The sequence below is a fragment of the Scleropages formosus genome, chromosome 11 (assembly GCF_900964775.1).
Source record: "Scleropages formosus chromosome 11, fSclFor1.1, whole genome shotgun sequence".
Taxonomy (NCBI): Eukaryota; Metazoa; Chordata; class Actinopteri; order Osteoglossiformes; family Osteoglossidae; genus Scleropages; species Scleropages formosus.
This window is the reverse complement of record NC_041816.1, coordinates 13,133,635-13,150,606: the sequence shown is the minus strand read 5'-3', so window position 1 is coordinate 13,150,606 and position 16,972 is coordinate 13,133,635. Positions and strand designations below refer to the sequence as shown.

The following is a 16,972-nucleotide window of genomic DNA, read 5'->3' as shown; positions in this document are numbered from 1 at the left end:
GCATAGAAAGGTACACTAAGGCAAATATTTGACAAACTGAAGTTAGACACGAACCGTACCCAACTGTCCTGACTTACGCAGAAATCGAACAAAGACAAACTTAGGAACGGAACTTGTTCGTAATATGGGAACCGCCTGTAACTGTTTTTGGTTCTGCGTTGGGGATTGTCAGAGTCCATATTATAAACAATACATTCCATTGTGCAACTCTGTTGCATTTTCAGTGCAGAAAAAAAAACATTATATAAAATGAGATGGTTGTTAACTGGCTTAAAGATAAGCGAGCATGAAATAGAAGATGCATAGCATTTCTTCTCACAAAAAAAAACCTACAACCCACTGGTCAAAGGGAGCACAGGGCAGGAAAATGCTGACTATATCAGTGACATTTGAGAAGTGCCAGTAGAAGACATTTCTATACTACTTAATTACTGTCGTCCTCTCTGCTAATTAACGGCAAGGACCCTGCTGGGGTGCTCTTCCTCCTTTCTGTCATCTTTCAGGAAGCATTGCAGAATACCCATCTCCACTAAAATGCTGTAGAGAAAATGGACAATCTCTTACCGAAAAACTTGGGCGCACTAAAAGAGATATGAGAAGAGTATTTGGCCTTGTTTCTCTGTTTAGGAGAGAAGGTCAGGGACCATTTAACGTGCAGTCATAGATGGCCAAGTGCTGCAGGTTTGCCAGCTTTCCTTAACCAATCAATACCAGTGCCAAAACGGAAATAAATAGGGTTGATGAAGACATTAATATGATTCAGTCGGTTCACTGACCTCCTGGGCCTGGTCCTCCATGGCTGGGAATTTAACAATCCCGACATAGATCATACCAGCACAGCAGGGTGGCCATATCTAGGTTTCTTTGAAACAGTGGCAGTCTGAAGACAACATGAGCCAGTTGGAGCTCCCTTTAACAGTAACTGCTACCAACTTATTCAAGGCAGCTCACAAGACAAAACGCGATACAATATATACATGAAGAGATCCAAGGTGATCCCTTTAACTGCCAGTACTCTCGTGGGGAGAAAAGGAGAATAACTTTTCTTTTAGTTTTTCTTGTAGCAGTGACTTAGTGGCTAAAAGAAGCAAAGTAGTTAAACAACTAACCAAAACTGTACCACTTCCCCCCCCCAAAAAAAAAAAAAACCCCTGTTTGGTGATTTAGCAAAAGATCAAATCAAATTAGCAAAATAGCCATTTATTATCTGCTTAAATTAATAATAAAAATGTGAGCCAATTGAATCCCTTTAAAACAAAAGAATCTCCTAACCACAAAGATGATTCGAAATTAATAACATTAATACTCTGAGCATCATAGAGAGCACCCATGAAAACATCCAGAGCCACCTGTGTAACTACACAGATAAAGGCAAATCAGAATTAAACCTTGTTGGCTACAGAGCAAAATGGTTCATAAGTGCAGTTCAGCTAATAAATACCACACTTAGAGATCCTCAAACCACCAAAAATCGGGGCTCAATGGGGGCAGCAATACGTGAATAGAGAGGTTTGACGCTTCAGGGGACTACCTATAGCATGGACAATACCCTGCTTGGTGATTTAGGCTGCTGCCAGTGAGCTTCCACCGTTTTAACACATCAGCACTTCGTGGAATGGGAGAAGTCAGTACATTTTAAAATGGAACTTGGGGTGAACAAAGGAACTCCCGCCGCCATAAAAAAAAAAAAGACTGCAGTATTAGGATATTCAGACCTACTGTTTTTCAGTTCTTAGCACTAACAGAACAATCAATTTAAGGGGAGGGGGGGGGGGGAAAAAAAAAAAAAAAAAATCCAAGACACTTACTCCCATGTGTAAAGTGCACTTTTAAAGGATACTGGGCTTAAACTGAAAATGTAGGAGGAATGCATCTAAGACCAAGTGAGGTTTTGTCCACTAATTTTTCCGTCTACCTCGTCATTGCTTCACACCGCAAGGAAAGCTAAGGGTTGAAAGCAAGCAGCATGCTGGTTTGTTATCCGAGACCTGCACAGGAATGGCTGTGCTGCTCTGCCTGAGCACTTCGAAACACACGCTGGACAAAAGTCTCCAACGAAAAGAGACAGAGACCTACATCCCCAACAGGATAACTGCACACAAACAGTCAATTCAAAGTGTGACATCTGATCAATGGAAAAACCCCCAAGAAAACCTGTTGCTAGACCACGTGTCCTTTTTGGTCCTGCAGGCCTAGCTCACACAGTGTGTTCCAGCAGTGCCTCTGTTGCCCCAGCAGTGCAGTTCCTGCAATGGAATATCAGCAACTGCACAGATAAAAACCAACTCTTCTTCCCTTTATACAAATATTTCCCTATGTTTATCTTAAACTGCATTGTCCCGAATGCCACATTCCCTCATTTTAAAAGCTGTGTTTATTGCATGTGAGCTGTGAGGAGGAGCAGTGGATCACTGTGGTCATGGTGGGAGTAGGTGAGAATACGAAGGCGCATGGTGGAGGAGATGTTGGAGGGCAGGTGTTAAGGCTTGTCCTCTGAGGACTCGCCCTCGCTGGCATTTCCACCTTGACACGTTGCCTTTTCCTTCTCCCACTGGCAAATGGCGTTGGCGTAGCTCACAATGACCTTGTCCATCCAGGTGAGGGGCTGGGGAACAAGCACAGCTCCCTCGAAGAAGCCCAGGTGGCCTCCATGCAGTGTGAGGGCGAAGATCACGTTTGGCTTCTTCTCTGGAGTGGAAGCATCAGAGTTGCATCAGCACACAAAAACTGAGACGAGACACTACACCGGGTCTTTGCGTTATGAATGATCAAGCAACAAGTTTTCATCCACAAATGCGGCGCCAATGCAGAATCTAGTTTTCTATTTTCAAACTTGTGCCGTGGAGATACTGCATTCTGCAGTTTCTACCCTAGCTGTCGGCAGAAAAAGGCCCACACAGAATAGGAAAGTGGGACTGGATTACTGCAACTCATTTCCACAGTGTTTACAACTTGTGTCTGATGTTCTTAAGTGGTGGTGATCAATAGCACGATGACAAGCGCTGCACACATTGACAGAATAAATCAGTGAACTAGAATTTTTTACATAGCTCAAAGTTAATAAAAATTAATTTAAAACCGGTCTTGAAGCATATTTTTAAAATTTAATATATGGCTACATAGCGCTGCTGAGCACCGCTATAGCTTTGTGCATCCTGCCTATTCATTACACTTTTACATTTATTCATTTAGCAGACGCTTTTGTCCAAAGCAACGTACATCTCAGAGAAAATACAATTTGTGCGTTACATTAGGAGAAAGACAGTTGCAGGTGTGTGATTCTTAAGTAAACTTAGCTTGTTTCTTTTCTTGACTACATAGAAAATAAAGCAAAATGGCAGCAGCCAGACGCCGATGAATACTGCATGTCCTTTTGTGATAAACTGGTGTTAAAAGTGACTTTGGATTCATGGACAAATTGAGTTTCAAACTGATTTCAGTCCCAAGTGTGTTTATAATCTAAGGACCTGGTGTAATTTGAGTGAGTGAGGACAATAAACTGCACCGTGATTGAAATGAGATTATGTATTACATATGGCAGATCCTGAAAACTGTGTCCATAACATCAACACTTGATGCCTCAAATGTCCCCAAACCTTCCATATTAGGTCAAAGTACAGCTCAGTCTAGTTTTCTAAGGAAGCAGTGGAACACTAACTATTTTACTGCCTGGTTAGCACAGCCCAAGTAATGCAGGGTCTACAGGACTTCCATAAGCTCCCTATGCACAGGGCAACGCCATCCTCATCCCCCGCCAACTGTTACTGTACACCTGGGGGCCATGCTTAACAGGTAAACCAGGTAGACCCAGAAAACCAGATTCATTTTGGACCAGCTCGGATGGAATGGTCCCATCTGGCCCGGGGGTGGTGGCTGCTGCCTGCCTCCCCTAACAAGACAGTCAAAAGGATTGACTTTAATACATAAATACTATCCCCTGCAAACTAGGTTAGTAGGGGAGTTGCAGGAGGGGAGCTGTAGTCAGTTGTGTATACGATTTTCATTTCACACCAATTTGGAGGACAGCTGGTGACCAAAGAGACTAACGGCTTTGACTGAGGAAAGGGAGGATGGGAAGGCTGAGAAATGTAACGCAAATGAAACAACAGCTAACTGCAGTGCCTGACAGTCTGTGCAGCACAAAAGAGCTGAATGTCACTACAGGCAACATCAGTTTTATTAGCTGATGTCGTGCTGTCTGTGAGGTGGACTAGGAGACACTATATCATTGGAGCACTAGCAGAAGAGCAAGGCTTGTGTTCTGCAGGGCCTGTTGGAACCTGTACAAAGCCTGCCTTGGCTGGACTGCCTGGCTCAGGGGCAGAGTAGAAGGTCTCTGCTGTCCTTAAACATGTAAGGCAAAGCAAAGTACCTGTACCCGTGACCAGTATATCAAGGGCAGTATTTTAGTATATTGGTGCCAGTATATCAACGGTAGCATTTTGGCAAAGACTGTAGGACTAATGTTGCTTTTGGCTAAATGACAGAAGACAGTCCTATAGATATACAACAACTACACTTTGTAGGTATCCCATGGCCCTGAAAAATTCAACAACTCTGCTTTTAACAAAACCAAAGTAAAGACAAGTTACCTGAATAAGAAGACTTTTTCTGACAAGTGACAATGGGAAGAGACAGACAGTATTATAGAGATGGAGTATAGCAAAAGCACAGAAATTACTTGGCTAAAATTCTATTTTGGGCATGCGTTTCCTCTTCAAAAGGAGTTTAAAAAAATAAAAAAATAAATAAAAAACAGAAAATTGCTGCATGTCTTGCTTTAGTCATCTGATAGCTGTTAAGAGAACCAGAGAGCAAACACACAGGGACACAGACGGCAAAATAGACTAATAGGGAAAGCAGAGGAGCTGCCACTGGAAACTGGGAAAGGTGGGCATACATATAAAACAGTATAGAGTATGGCACATAAGTGTTTTGGAGAAACTGCATCAGGGAGAATGCAACTGAACATCTGCTGCACACTATACACTCAGACCACTACTGCCTTTATACCCAATTTGACTACATCCAGACAACGAAACACAAAGGAAAGGAAAATCTACCATCATACAGCACTGCTGTCTTTGTGTAGGACATTTCAGATGGCCTGCAATAGCAGATACTGGTTCAACATGCTGCTAGGCAGCCCATGACTGCAGTGGTCATACAGCACACCCAGAAAGGCAGAAGTTATAATAAATAAAATAAAAAAAAAAAACTCAAAAGCAGAAAGACAGTCTGAGGTCTCATTTGAAGTCTCATCTTTAGTCTGATATTAACAGCAATAGTTTCTATTGCTGCTAATGCAGACTGACATTCAGAGCAGACTTACACCTAAATTCGACTATCACCGTGAGTGAGGAAAAACACAGACAAATAAAAGCATGTCATACCAGCAAGCGTGCGAGGGATGGTCAGAAGAGACTCGTGCACCAGGGGGTCATCGGCAGAGTTCACCAGCAGCAGTGGAACATCCACCTGAGAAGGACACGAGAGGGAGCATCAGGCAAAGGGACTGTACTGTAGAGGAACATTCCTTTAGAACAGCATTACAATTTCTTCTATATATAAAAATACAATATTATAATGTTCAGAATTTTTTTTTTTTTTTTTAAATATACAGGTGTTTCCCAATTTACGATGGTTCGACTTATGATTTTTTTCAACTTTGACAGTGAGCTGGCAATTGACATACAGTAGAAACCGCACTTCGAATTTTGATTTTTTTTCCTGGCCAAGAGATACGGAGCGATATTCTCTAGCGATGCTGGGCAGGGCAGTGATCCGCATCTTCCAGTGTGTCACACAGAGGTGTATATTAGGTGTATTAAATGCATTTTCGACTTAAGATATTTTCGACTTCCGATGGGATTACGTTCCGTGAAACCCATCGTAAATCGGGGACCGCTTGTACTTTTTTTTGAGAAATATAGTGCAATTCTAACTCCAGCTAAAGATAGGTAACTGAGTATAATCAAAACAGGTAGTTTACCATCTTGAATTCTAACTCACCGTGGACAAAAGCATCATCTAAATACAATTATAACTGTATTTCACTTTGAAAAACATCTAAATGAATAAACAGTTATGTAATGTTGACTCAATTCCCCCCCCCCCCCCCAAAAAAAAAAAAAAAAAAAGGAACTATAACTGAGGCATAAAAAAGTAATTCCTTCTTCTCTTTTGAGAACTGGTTCATTCTAAAACCTGGCTAGGCTTAACACTTGTAGGTATATGAGTGAGCGTGACATTTCAGTGAATGCTGCACTAAAACAGACTGGGGGGGGAACACTTTACTTACATTATGAATATAGTGCACACAACTCTCCTTCTCATAATATTCTTTCAGGGAGCTGTACCCATGGAATTTTCTGAACAAGAGAAATTGATAATTAATCCCACAAATCCATAACTGTATTACAGATTAGTGTCTAGGAATGTTGTTCAAAAGACTCATAAGAGACAGTGCAAAACCTCATGATGCTGTCATCGATCTGGTTTAGCGAGGTGGCAGTGAACAGCCGGCTCATGTCGGCGTCCGTCACCTTGTCCGAACTCCCGCTGAACAGGATCCTTCTGTCAGTAACAGTGTAAAGAGCTGTCACTTTTCTAGACACACACGCAAACACTTAATTGTAACTATGTGAACAACTGATGCCACAGCTCAGGCATCCAGAAAAACTGCCAGTGGTTTTTTATTTTTTTTTTCTTTTTTTAAACCATGAATATTTGACTGTCAATTCCATTTCCCAGAAAGAATCCCCTCGGGAATTATTAGGTTATTTGTATTTGAGACTTCATGTCACTGGTCACAGCTATTTCCGGCACATGCATTTTATTTACCTTCTGGGCACAAGTGACAGAGTTTGCAGTCTGTGTTCTGAGCAGATACCTGTGTGAAAGGATGATCTTCTTCATGTTGTCAGTCATGAGGAAGTTGTAGAACCGTCGGCAATGATCCCACTGCAGGAAGGTCTCCTGGGCCCTGAGTGCGAGGAGGACACACACAGACACCCACATATAAACCCACAGCCAAATGCCTGCTTTGTGTATTTAGCCAACTTCAGGGATGAAGCAAACAAAAGGAAAAGCTGAGGCCAGTGAGCAACACTTAGCGCTCACTCATAAGTCACATGCACGCTCACAAAATACAATCAGGTAGTGGTTTACCTGGTCAACACAAATACCTATGGCAGATGCGTCCAGAAGGACCATGACACCCTCTTACTTTTATCCATTAAAATTAACACAACTATTCATCTTAATGTTAAACCAGCCAAATACTATTATGTGAAAGCAAAAATCAGAACAGCAAACAAACAAAAAACATTCAACTTTTTCCCGTCACCGGGATAGAAAGTGCAGTTGGTCCAGAGTGAGACAAAACAGATGGCGTAAACAAGAGCTAGGACAGAAAAGGGATTGCTGGTGTAATGCCCTACATAAACAAGAGGGGCAAAAACAAGCAGCGGTCCATCAGAAAGCGCCCTGCCTGTCTGGCTCTTCGATATAGACAGCCTTATCCGCGTACGCCTTTCGTGGTGCTGCCAAGAGCAGCCAGGTCACGGGTGCCGAGGTGAGCTCTCAAACACGGCAGCGTGACTCTAGAAGCTTCTGTCCTACTGTTCTTAAAATAGTCCTGTCAGCCTTAGCGAGAAAAAAGAAAAAGCGTGTGCGTTAATTTGTGCACGTTTCCATGTTTACTAGTAGTAATGTCACCGCAGGTGCAAGAAGTTTGTGACAACTGCCATCAAATCCCTCATTCATTATAGACGTGACTGCACGCAGCAATGGATAAACACTACCAGATGTCATAAGCCTCACAGCAGTGCTTTAAAAATACTTTAAGTGGAATATTAGTTGAGTGATCACTGTTTCGACCAGTTAACATCATTAATCACTTAGCTGTCAGTTTTCTCCAAAGGAACGTACAAAACGTGTATACTTGGTTAATAAGTATTTTTACCCATTTACAAAAATTACTCTAAAAATTCCCCAGCTGCATAAATGTATAAGTGAGTAATTCAGGGTATGCACCTTGACCAGGCATAGTACAGCAGGAGGTGGGATTTGAAGCCAGGTCCTGCCGCTGCAAGCATGGCTCTAATCACACGTTGTCTCCGCACCATACCTACCGACTGCTCCCACCGCAGTTGCTGCCTGCAGGGCTTTTCAGCCATCTGAACATCTAACAGATGCTATCCTACCAGGGGACAGCTTTTAATTAGTTTAGTACCTTAATGGAGACCGCAAAGGGTTTAAAACAAACAGGTCGACACACCACAGTGCCACCTCCCGACGGTTAAGAAGTGCCACGGTTCCCCAGCTTACAGAAGACCTACTGTGTGCTCAACCTGGCCCCAATATGCAGTGGCACATGAGCAGGTGAACAGGAGGGCAAGGGGCCCCGTTACCCACCAGGTCGCACATATGCGACCTTCAATTCTGGACTCACAGCCCTGGAGATTAACTGACACAGGAGGAAGAGACAAAACCAGAGGGTAGAGCTGTGCGCAACCCCACCCGCCCATGCAGCACAGGAGGATTACAGACAACATTCCTGGTCACAAGAATGCAGGCACATAATGGAAAACTCGAGAGGCCGGCGATGGGGAGGCAAAGAGCTCAGATTGAAGGGGTACGTCTGCGAAAAACATGCCACTATGGTGAGGAACTGACGTGAAATGAGTGAAAGGGGCTATAAGAGAGGTGTGTTTGAGTGCCCTCCCACCTGAGTGCGCTGTAGCCCTGGCACACGCTCACACAGCACAGCACCCCTTCCTGATTGGCACGGTTCTCGCCCAAGAACTTGCACACGATGTTGCCGCCCAGACTGAAGCCCACCACTATGAGTTGTGTCTGTGGGAAGGTCCTCCGGATGTAGCCCACCATGGCAGCAAACTCCCAGGTGCAGCCTGCATGGATATAGCAAGAAGGTTAGACGTCTGGCTCGGTCTCCTTAGGATGCATGCCCCTGACCAACTGGCTGTCGCTTATAATCTACCACCCAAACTCGGAATAGTAAAAACCACTTAATTTGACAGCAAAATTGCCATTGAGCTTTCGAGGCCCTTGATACCTTTTCAAATGTATAGGGTTCAACTGAATGATTAAAATATTTAAGTTGTATTCAGTATTGCTAATATAAAAAGTTGGTTTTGTTTACCCTGTAAATGATGTTCTACTACTGGCTTTAAATCCGGTGCACATGGCATAAACGCCATCAGTACTTACCATAAGTAAACATGCGAGGAGAAGTGAGCTCTATGTTAGGCAGGGCCCCCAGGTGATTCAACACGGCACACCTGTAGCCCTGCTTTTGGGAGTGATCCACAAAGGTGCGGATATAATGCTTTTCGCTGTGGTTACCAATGCCCGGACATATTACCATGGTAACATCATCTGAAGAAGAGAGAAGCCACAGTGACTAACTGTATGGTAGGAGGATGTGCTTAATGAAGTCATCGGCACCGTAGCCTTTGTAAAACACACAAACCCCGACATGTTTACATTCCTGCCAGTGGCTCTGTGTAAATATTCTGCCTTCCCCCAGAAGTCTGGACTGCGACCTAAACTTTCAGCTCTCAGAGCTTTAAAGACATTCTTTCAACAAAGCTGTCCCTTCCTTCCTGTCAGCTTCGCAAGAGAGCCGTGTTGCATAACAGAAGAAATGGTATGCGAGCAGGTTTCAATTGTTTATGCAGAACGATAGAAATTCAGCAGAGCAACAAAAACAGCCTGTGTGTGGAATGTTGCCCACATTTTTTTTTAAAGCAACAAACAAAGAAGAATTTCACTTGCGCAATGTGGAAATAATGGCAAGAGATGCATACATGCACAGGCCTAACTACACTGTGCCAGTGTCATACAAAATAACATTATTCGTCATTTCCAACCAGCCCTTACCTCCTGTTGGGTGGTCTGCCAGTGGTTCGAAGAGGTCAAAGGTTGCCGTGGCCCCATCCTGCATGGCTAAGTATTTGCGTTGGCCATGGGGGTGTGGCGAATTGACTCTGCCCATTTTCCCATACAGAGCTGTCTGCAGGTGCCCACTCTTGCCCCACAGAAGGGGTGGAATGTACCTGCAGCAACACAGCAAAGGATCCACACTCAATGGGAGATTTTGCATTTAAACACAAAAAAGTGGGAAAACATAATAAATGACTACAACCTGATGCATTTTAAAAGCAGAGGATAAACACGGTGGGTGGGGGGAAACCAACAACAACATGAAGGGATCCTTGAGGAAAGTACTGTCTGCAATCATGCAACCTGAATTTCAGACGGGCAGACAGACGCACAGAGTCTGAAACCGCTTGTCCCAAGCGAGTTTGCGGCGAGCTGGAGCCAAACCCGGCAACACAGAGGGCGAAAGGCTGGAGGGGACAGACCCAGGACGAGACGCCAGTCTGTCGCAAGGCACCCCAAGTGGGAACTCGAACACCAGACCCACGGAGAGCAGGGCCCGGTCAAACCCACTGCACCACCACCACCACACCCCCCAGATGGAAAGACGGGTAAAAAATTAACCCAGAAGTGTCACTGAAGCAAATCAAATAAAAATATGGTATCACAAGTTTTTGCTGCGGTTCTGATGAAATTTAAGGAAAACAGTACTAATAAATCCTTTTAACTGTCTACAAAAACACTGCGAGCAAGGATGCTCCCTAAGTAATAAAACAGATTTTTTTTGGTAAGGGTCACAAGCAGGTAAACATACTGAGCTCAGTACAAAACCAACTTTGTTCAGTTTGCCAGTTTATTTCACCAGTGGCCACTGTAGGAAAACATGACAACCGTTTAACACTGCAGCCTCTCCTTTTTTTTTTTTTTTTAAAAAAAAATGGGGTGAGGTTCCTTATGGCAGAATGAAATGGGTGCACAGCCTGTGGAATACATTACCGTGCTGAACTACACAGGAGAGCAACGTCTGCAATACAGTATTTCACACAGTTTGCGATGCGTGCTGTCAAAGAAAATAATGGTGGAATGGAATCATGTGAGAAGACCTCTATAGCAGCATAAAGCCATATCTGACTGTTAACAATACTTGATCCATCAAAAAAAATCCTCAATATTTGATGCTACGTGTGACACTGTTAGGTAATAGGAGAGAGCATTACAATGGATTTTCTATGGTCTAGAAGCTTTTGTAATCAAAGGGCACATAAAACATGGGCAAGCTTACACTTGTCATGAAAATGTATGCTATAAAATAAACACAAGCAGGCTTTTATGGTGGTTTGTAGAGATAGTGAAGGACAGCGTGATCAACAGAACATGCAGGCGGCGCTGCACAGCGACCTCAGCAAATAACGACCGTGAGCAAAGGTTACATTACTGGTTATGTAAACCTGGACATCAGACCCTATGTCGTGTCACCAGGCAATAAGATGCCATGGAGGAAAAAAAAGTCAGATATTGTTCTTGTACTTTTCAAAGGCTACTTGTACCCCTAACCAAATTCCGGCTCACCCATCCATTCGCCACTTCATAAAGTGAAATAAATTATGGATGAGGGTTCTTGTTAAAGCTACTCTTTTCAAAGGGTCAGACAATGATCTGCCATGTCTGGGAACATATCCACTGCAGCATCATGCGTTCAACTGGCAGGAAAACTGATGAAAACAAATTATGAACAAGCAGGCTTTCAAAATCAATTGTGGAGATGGGAAATAGCAGTAATCATAAGATCGTTATAGTGATCAACAAAAGAAGCCGGTTATTTCTACATCAACGCAGGTAAACAGCATTTAAAAATTTTTTTTAAAAAAGCGTAAAGTACAGGTGAGATGGCTGCTAGATGATGATTACGCAATCCACGGCCTTTCCGCAGTGCATTTTTTGAGGATGCCAAGCCTCGACCTTTCACTTACAAAGCATTGTCTCACAGGGAAGGTCCTTCACGGAACAGATTAAACTGTATTTATCTCAGCCAGTAGGCGAAAGGGCTAAAATGGGCGTTCAGTTGATAAAACAACTCCAGCACAAGCTTCAATATCGGGAAGGAAGAACTTTGGTGTCACTGAAAAAAAACAAATTAATCCATAGCCACGGGTGCAGCGCAGCCACTGTTTTGGAAAGAGGGATGTTACACAACAGTGCTGTCACTTTGCACAGGAGTGGGTGATGGCCGGTGTGCATTACAACACAAAAAAAAAAGCTGTAGAATGCAATCACTCAAATATAAGTTAAAATAGCAACAAAAGGTGTGTTAAACACTCCCGAGCAGCTGGCGAAGTCATCGTATTTAAACGAGAACAGAAACTTAAGTGGAAAATAAATCATTTTCTTCTTCAATAGAAATATTTGAAACGAGACTTAAAGCCAAGAGGTCAGCGACTTGTCCCTCCCAGAAACAGGGAGAGTGTCTGACTCATGGGCTAAAGTCAGACATTGTGTAAACATATTTTGAGTCAACACTGAAAGGGCCATTTAAGGAAAGAGTAAACTCTGGGTCTTTTTCAGATCCTTACATAATTAGAGGCAGCTGCTGAGGAAACAAAGACTCCTAGGCCCAAGAACCGGTAAAACGCGGTGAGGTTCACCGAGAGCCAAGTGCAGCACAATTTACACTTTTACCCTAACGCGAGCGTTGACATGGTATGCTTCGGTTGCTTTGCCAGATCATACAATAGCCTTGCGCCCTACCTCCACACAAAAACTTCCACCATTTGAGCCAACTAATCGCCAAGTGAGGGAATAAACTGAAAAGCATATGTCTGTAGACATTTTTGTTGAGGTAAAGAACATTTGTCATTTTAAACTTTGCTAAATTCAAGCAGTTCCTTCTTCTGGGAGGTAATAACAGAAGTCACCCAACTCTGCCTGTAAAAAAAGACTTACTCTCTGGTCAGAAGAGAACAGGACTTGAGCAGGAAGCGGTTAAGGGGTGTGTCCTGGTAAGTGAGGTCAGGCGAAGCTGTGGGACTCTTCAGGTTCAGACAGCGAACTATCACATAGAGGATGGTGGCCACAGCAGCCAGCTTCATCCCGTCGAACATGGCCGGCATCTCGGGGGCAATGGCCCCGACTTCTATTTCCGGAATCGCCATGGTTTATCTAAGAGACCAACACATTCCAGTTACGACTCTTTGCTAATCCTTATACTTATTAAAAGTTGGTACCGCACAGCAGCAGATAAGTACATAAAGTGTAGAAAGCCGAATACAAGTGACCAACCAAAACTGTATGCGAGGGAATTACTGAAAATTGGCCTAAATACCTTAAAATACATGTTTATCCTAATAATCAAAGCATAAACAAAAGCAAAAACAGCAGATAAAACTTACCTCTCCTTGCTGGATTCTCTTCCTGTACAAAAATATATGTTTATTGTTTTAACCAATCTTTTGGGCTGCGCAGAAGTGGAGTCACGGTGATCCTGACAAATCCGAAACAAGAGAGTGAAATCAATTAGTATAACAAAGTATAACATAGTAACCTGAAGGTTGCTGAGGAACAACCATCATCGTTACAAAAACTAGGAACAAATCCACCCAAGAGACATACCCATAGTAAACAACCAGCAGCACTGCTCATGTTCGCTTGTGCTCCTGCTTTTGGAGAGCAGGCTACAGTTGGCTTTACAGTTGAGGAGACAGATGGAAAACCAATCGAGATCAATGCAATCCTCAGATGCCCTATGTGGAATTCCCTGTAAACAATTATCGGTCGACTCTATTAAGCTACTGACATACGAGATAAAGCATGGAAATTATACAACTGATCGATCAGTGTGCACTGAAAAGCTTACTTGTCAGCCATCCATTTTACTTTGGACATATCAAATAATCTAGACTATATGAAACACATTCAAAAATCTGTTTTACTGACTTTTACAAGAATAATAAAGATTTTCATTTTTAAAGAAGAAAACTCTAGAACCTTACAACACTGTAAGGTTATGAATCCCCCCCCCCATCAGCCGCATAAGATCAGATACTTCCTTCTTTCAGCGGTTTACACATCCATACAGGCTCACATGAAAGCACCAGAACTGTTAAAAGCTCTTTACTAAGAAAAGCAATGAGTAACCACACAGAACTGCAGGGCGACTAACTGTATTATTAAATCTGGATATCTTTAGCATGAATTAATGTTATTATCTTTAGCACAGAACAGCAATGTAACGATTAAGTAGTACAATGGAAGAATTTATGCGAACGAATACTACAGCCAAGCAAATGGAATATATTAGGACTCGGAGGAAAAACATGTAGTCTATTTTTCTCAGCGTGGGGTTTTTCCACAATACTACACTTTGTTATGAGACAATTCTGTGTTCAGAAGGGATCTTCTGAGAAAAATAACAGTTCTGCTACATTGTTGAACAGACAAATGCAAAAATTTTCCTTCGCAATATCTCAAACGACCAAAAGGATCACAGAACTTTAAATTTCTCTGCACTACTTATTTTAAAATAATCAGAAAGCAGAGTATTAACTGCTCAGACAGTTAATAGTTTGAGATGGTTGTAGAGAACCGGGCCAGGTTATTGAATATGCAGCACAGGAAAGGGTATGTGGGGAAAATGCATGTTGCATGAACAGACTAATGGGTTTTGCAGACTGGGAAAGCCATGATGCCCACTGCCCCCGATTTCTCCAGGGTCTAATCTCTCTGTTAGCCCCAATATGCCATCCTAAAAACTGGGCAGACTACAAATGCAGAGGGAGTAGAAAGAAAAATAGAACACCAAGCAATTACATCCACATATATCTGGTTTTAAGGTCAGTTTATCATCATCTCATTTGTCTCCTCTGTGTTTGTCAGTTGTTATACAGTGAATCTTTAAAAAAAATTCTGTACTATGTAACTATTTTGAAGTTTTATATATTGCATCATGCAATTACTACTGACTTACCTGATTTTAAAGAGCAACTGATACATAAAAGATCCAGCTTACATTTCAGTATACCGAACATAATTTAAAACTTTTGACACCTTTCATGGACTCCTCACGATGGCGAGTAAACACTAGTGATGCATTTCATTTTATGGCACATTACTGAAAAACATACGTAATCGAGCTCAACATTTATTGATGTTACAATAAAAGAACCGGTGAACCCACGAGCTAATGTGAACGGAGAACTTTCCTGAAGGAGCTATCCATGGACCGTGTAACCTAAACCCGCATGATCAGCCTAGATTCCTAAAGACTGGCAGTGCTTCATGCCAGTGATGTTCAACAGAGAAGGTCAACCAACAAAACCTCAGTCACAAACTGCTTTTAAAGCAATAATATGTAAAAGCAATTTATTTATTGCATATTTAAGACACCTTTCTTCAAAGTGACGTGCAGCATTACATGATCATCATCATGATTATTTTATTAAGGTATTCTTATTGTACCAGTTCAGGGTTAGTACCTTGACCATGAAAGGTACCACACTTACACATCTATCTTTAAGGACAGTTAGTTATAACAAGTACTGTGTTTTCATGCTGTAGTTTAGATCAGCATTTTATTACTATTATTTTAAATCAAAGCCATGATTTATGAGATATTAGTTCAGCGAGGACAACAGTGTCAGGATCGGATGATCTTGGGCAGACACCACAAGCTCTAAATTTGAGCGCAACAGAGCGCACGTGATGAGCCCAACCCTAACAAACACGGTTCATCTGACCTTCAGCGTTCCCACAAATTTAAAAAGCTCCCAGGTTCCGCCACTTCAAACATGTGATGCGTGTAAAAAAGACGAACGCCAAGCATGGCCTGCGGTGTCAGAAAGAGTCCCCACTTACATTTATTCTTCTAGCTGGTGCTTTTCTCCAAAGCGACTTACTGTTAGTGTTAGTCGGCTATGTACCCGTTTAAAGAGCCGGGTCATTCGTACCAGGGCTGTTCATGGTTAGGGTTAGTACCTTGCTCCAGGCGCTACAACCCAGATGGGGATCGACCCTGTGAGTGTGACCTGGGTCCAAGGCAGCAGCTTTAACCACTAAGTTACTAGCTGTCCCCACTTGAGCCCCAAACCCCCTTTTATTATAAGCTTGAGTTTATAATAAAATAACTACATCATAAAATATTTCTGGAATGAACGTGTTCATCTCGAGTTTAACCCCCCGGAGCCCGACCCCACTGAGGAAAGGACATAGAAATGGCAATAACAACAAGTAGATCACGGCCGCGCTGCTCCTGCTGCGCTGGACCGACACTCCGAAACCCCGGAGTCCACGCGCCCTCCCCCGATTGGGGGCACCGCCCACTTCTCGAACCCGCAGCACGTCGAACATTTTGACCCACTGCACTGTGGGCTGCAAGAGCCTGCCCTCCCCAGACACCGACCCTGCACGAGCACGCGTAATGCAAGTCAGTGCAGCGCTGTTGCTTCGCTGCCTCACACACAGCTCACAGTGTTTCCTTGCTGTGACACCCGGCGCTGCCGGAACAAACGCTTTCCTGTCGTGAATCGAAGCCACGGGTCGTCAAGCAGAAATCTAACGAGCTTCCTCCGAATCGGGCCCATTTCAGCCACATTAGTGCTCACGGAATAGCCGGACTCGCATTTCTCTCCCAAACCTGCAATTACTTACTGTCAGCTGTACATCATCATGGACGACTGACAGCGACATCCTCACGCATGATCATGATCACTCTACTCCTGAGCATAACAGTAAAACTAAGAGACTTTCTCTGAAATACACGTCGTTGCTGCTATTCTACCCTGAAAAAAACTCAGAAGTAGAAGAATGTCTGTTATCAGACTTAACAGATCATCATGTGGGTGAACAGAGAGACTCTCTCTGGGAGAAAAAAGATTTATGCACGGAAATGACACCATCCACTCGTCTCCGATAATAATCTTAATGCCAAGAAACCTACTGTCTCTCACGCTGGTGTGACCGCACGTCCTCCAGCTTGCGCTTTCCCATGCGATGTTGCTGTAATTAATTTAGAGAACTTTTTGCTACTGCATTACTGTCCTCCGCTGCTTGCAGTATAGCGCTGCCGAACACAAGT

At 43.1% G+C, this 16,972-nt stretch overlaps 1 protein-coding gene across 1 annotated transcript; it reads right to left on the bottom strand.

Annotated features, from left to right (window-relative positions):
- Positions 1 to 1,787: 1,787 nt before the first annotated feature.
- LOC108940969 (monoacylglycerol lipase ABHD2-A-like) lies at positions 1,788 to 16,972 on the bottom strand. The gene is made up of 11 exons (XM_018763381.2): positions 16,835 to 16,972; positions 13,293 to 13,384; positions 12,847 to 13,062; positions 9,907 to 10,082; positions 9,235 to 9,402; positions 8,732 to 8,915; positions 6,893 to 6,985; positions 6,475 to 6,576; positions 6,302 to 6,371; positions 5,394 to 5,478; positions 1,788 to 2,688 (listed from the first exon to the last, which is right to left on the bottom strand). The coding sequence occupies exons 3-11, from the start codon at positions 13,053 to 13,055 to the stop codon at positions 2,480 to 2,482; spliced, it is 1,296 nt and encodes a 431-aa protein (XP_018618897.1). The 5' UTR covers positions 13,056 to 13,062; positions 13,293 to 13,384; positions 16,835 to 16,972; the 3' UTR covers positions 1,788 to 2,479.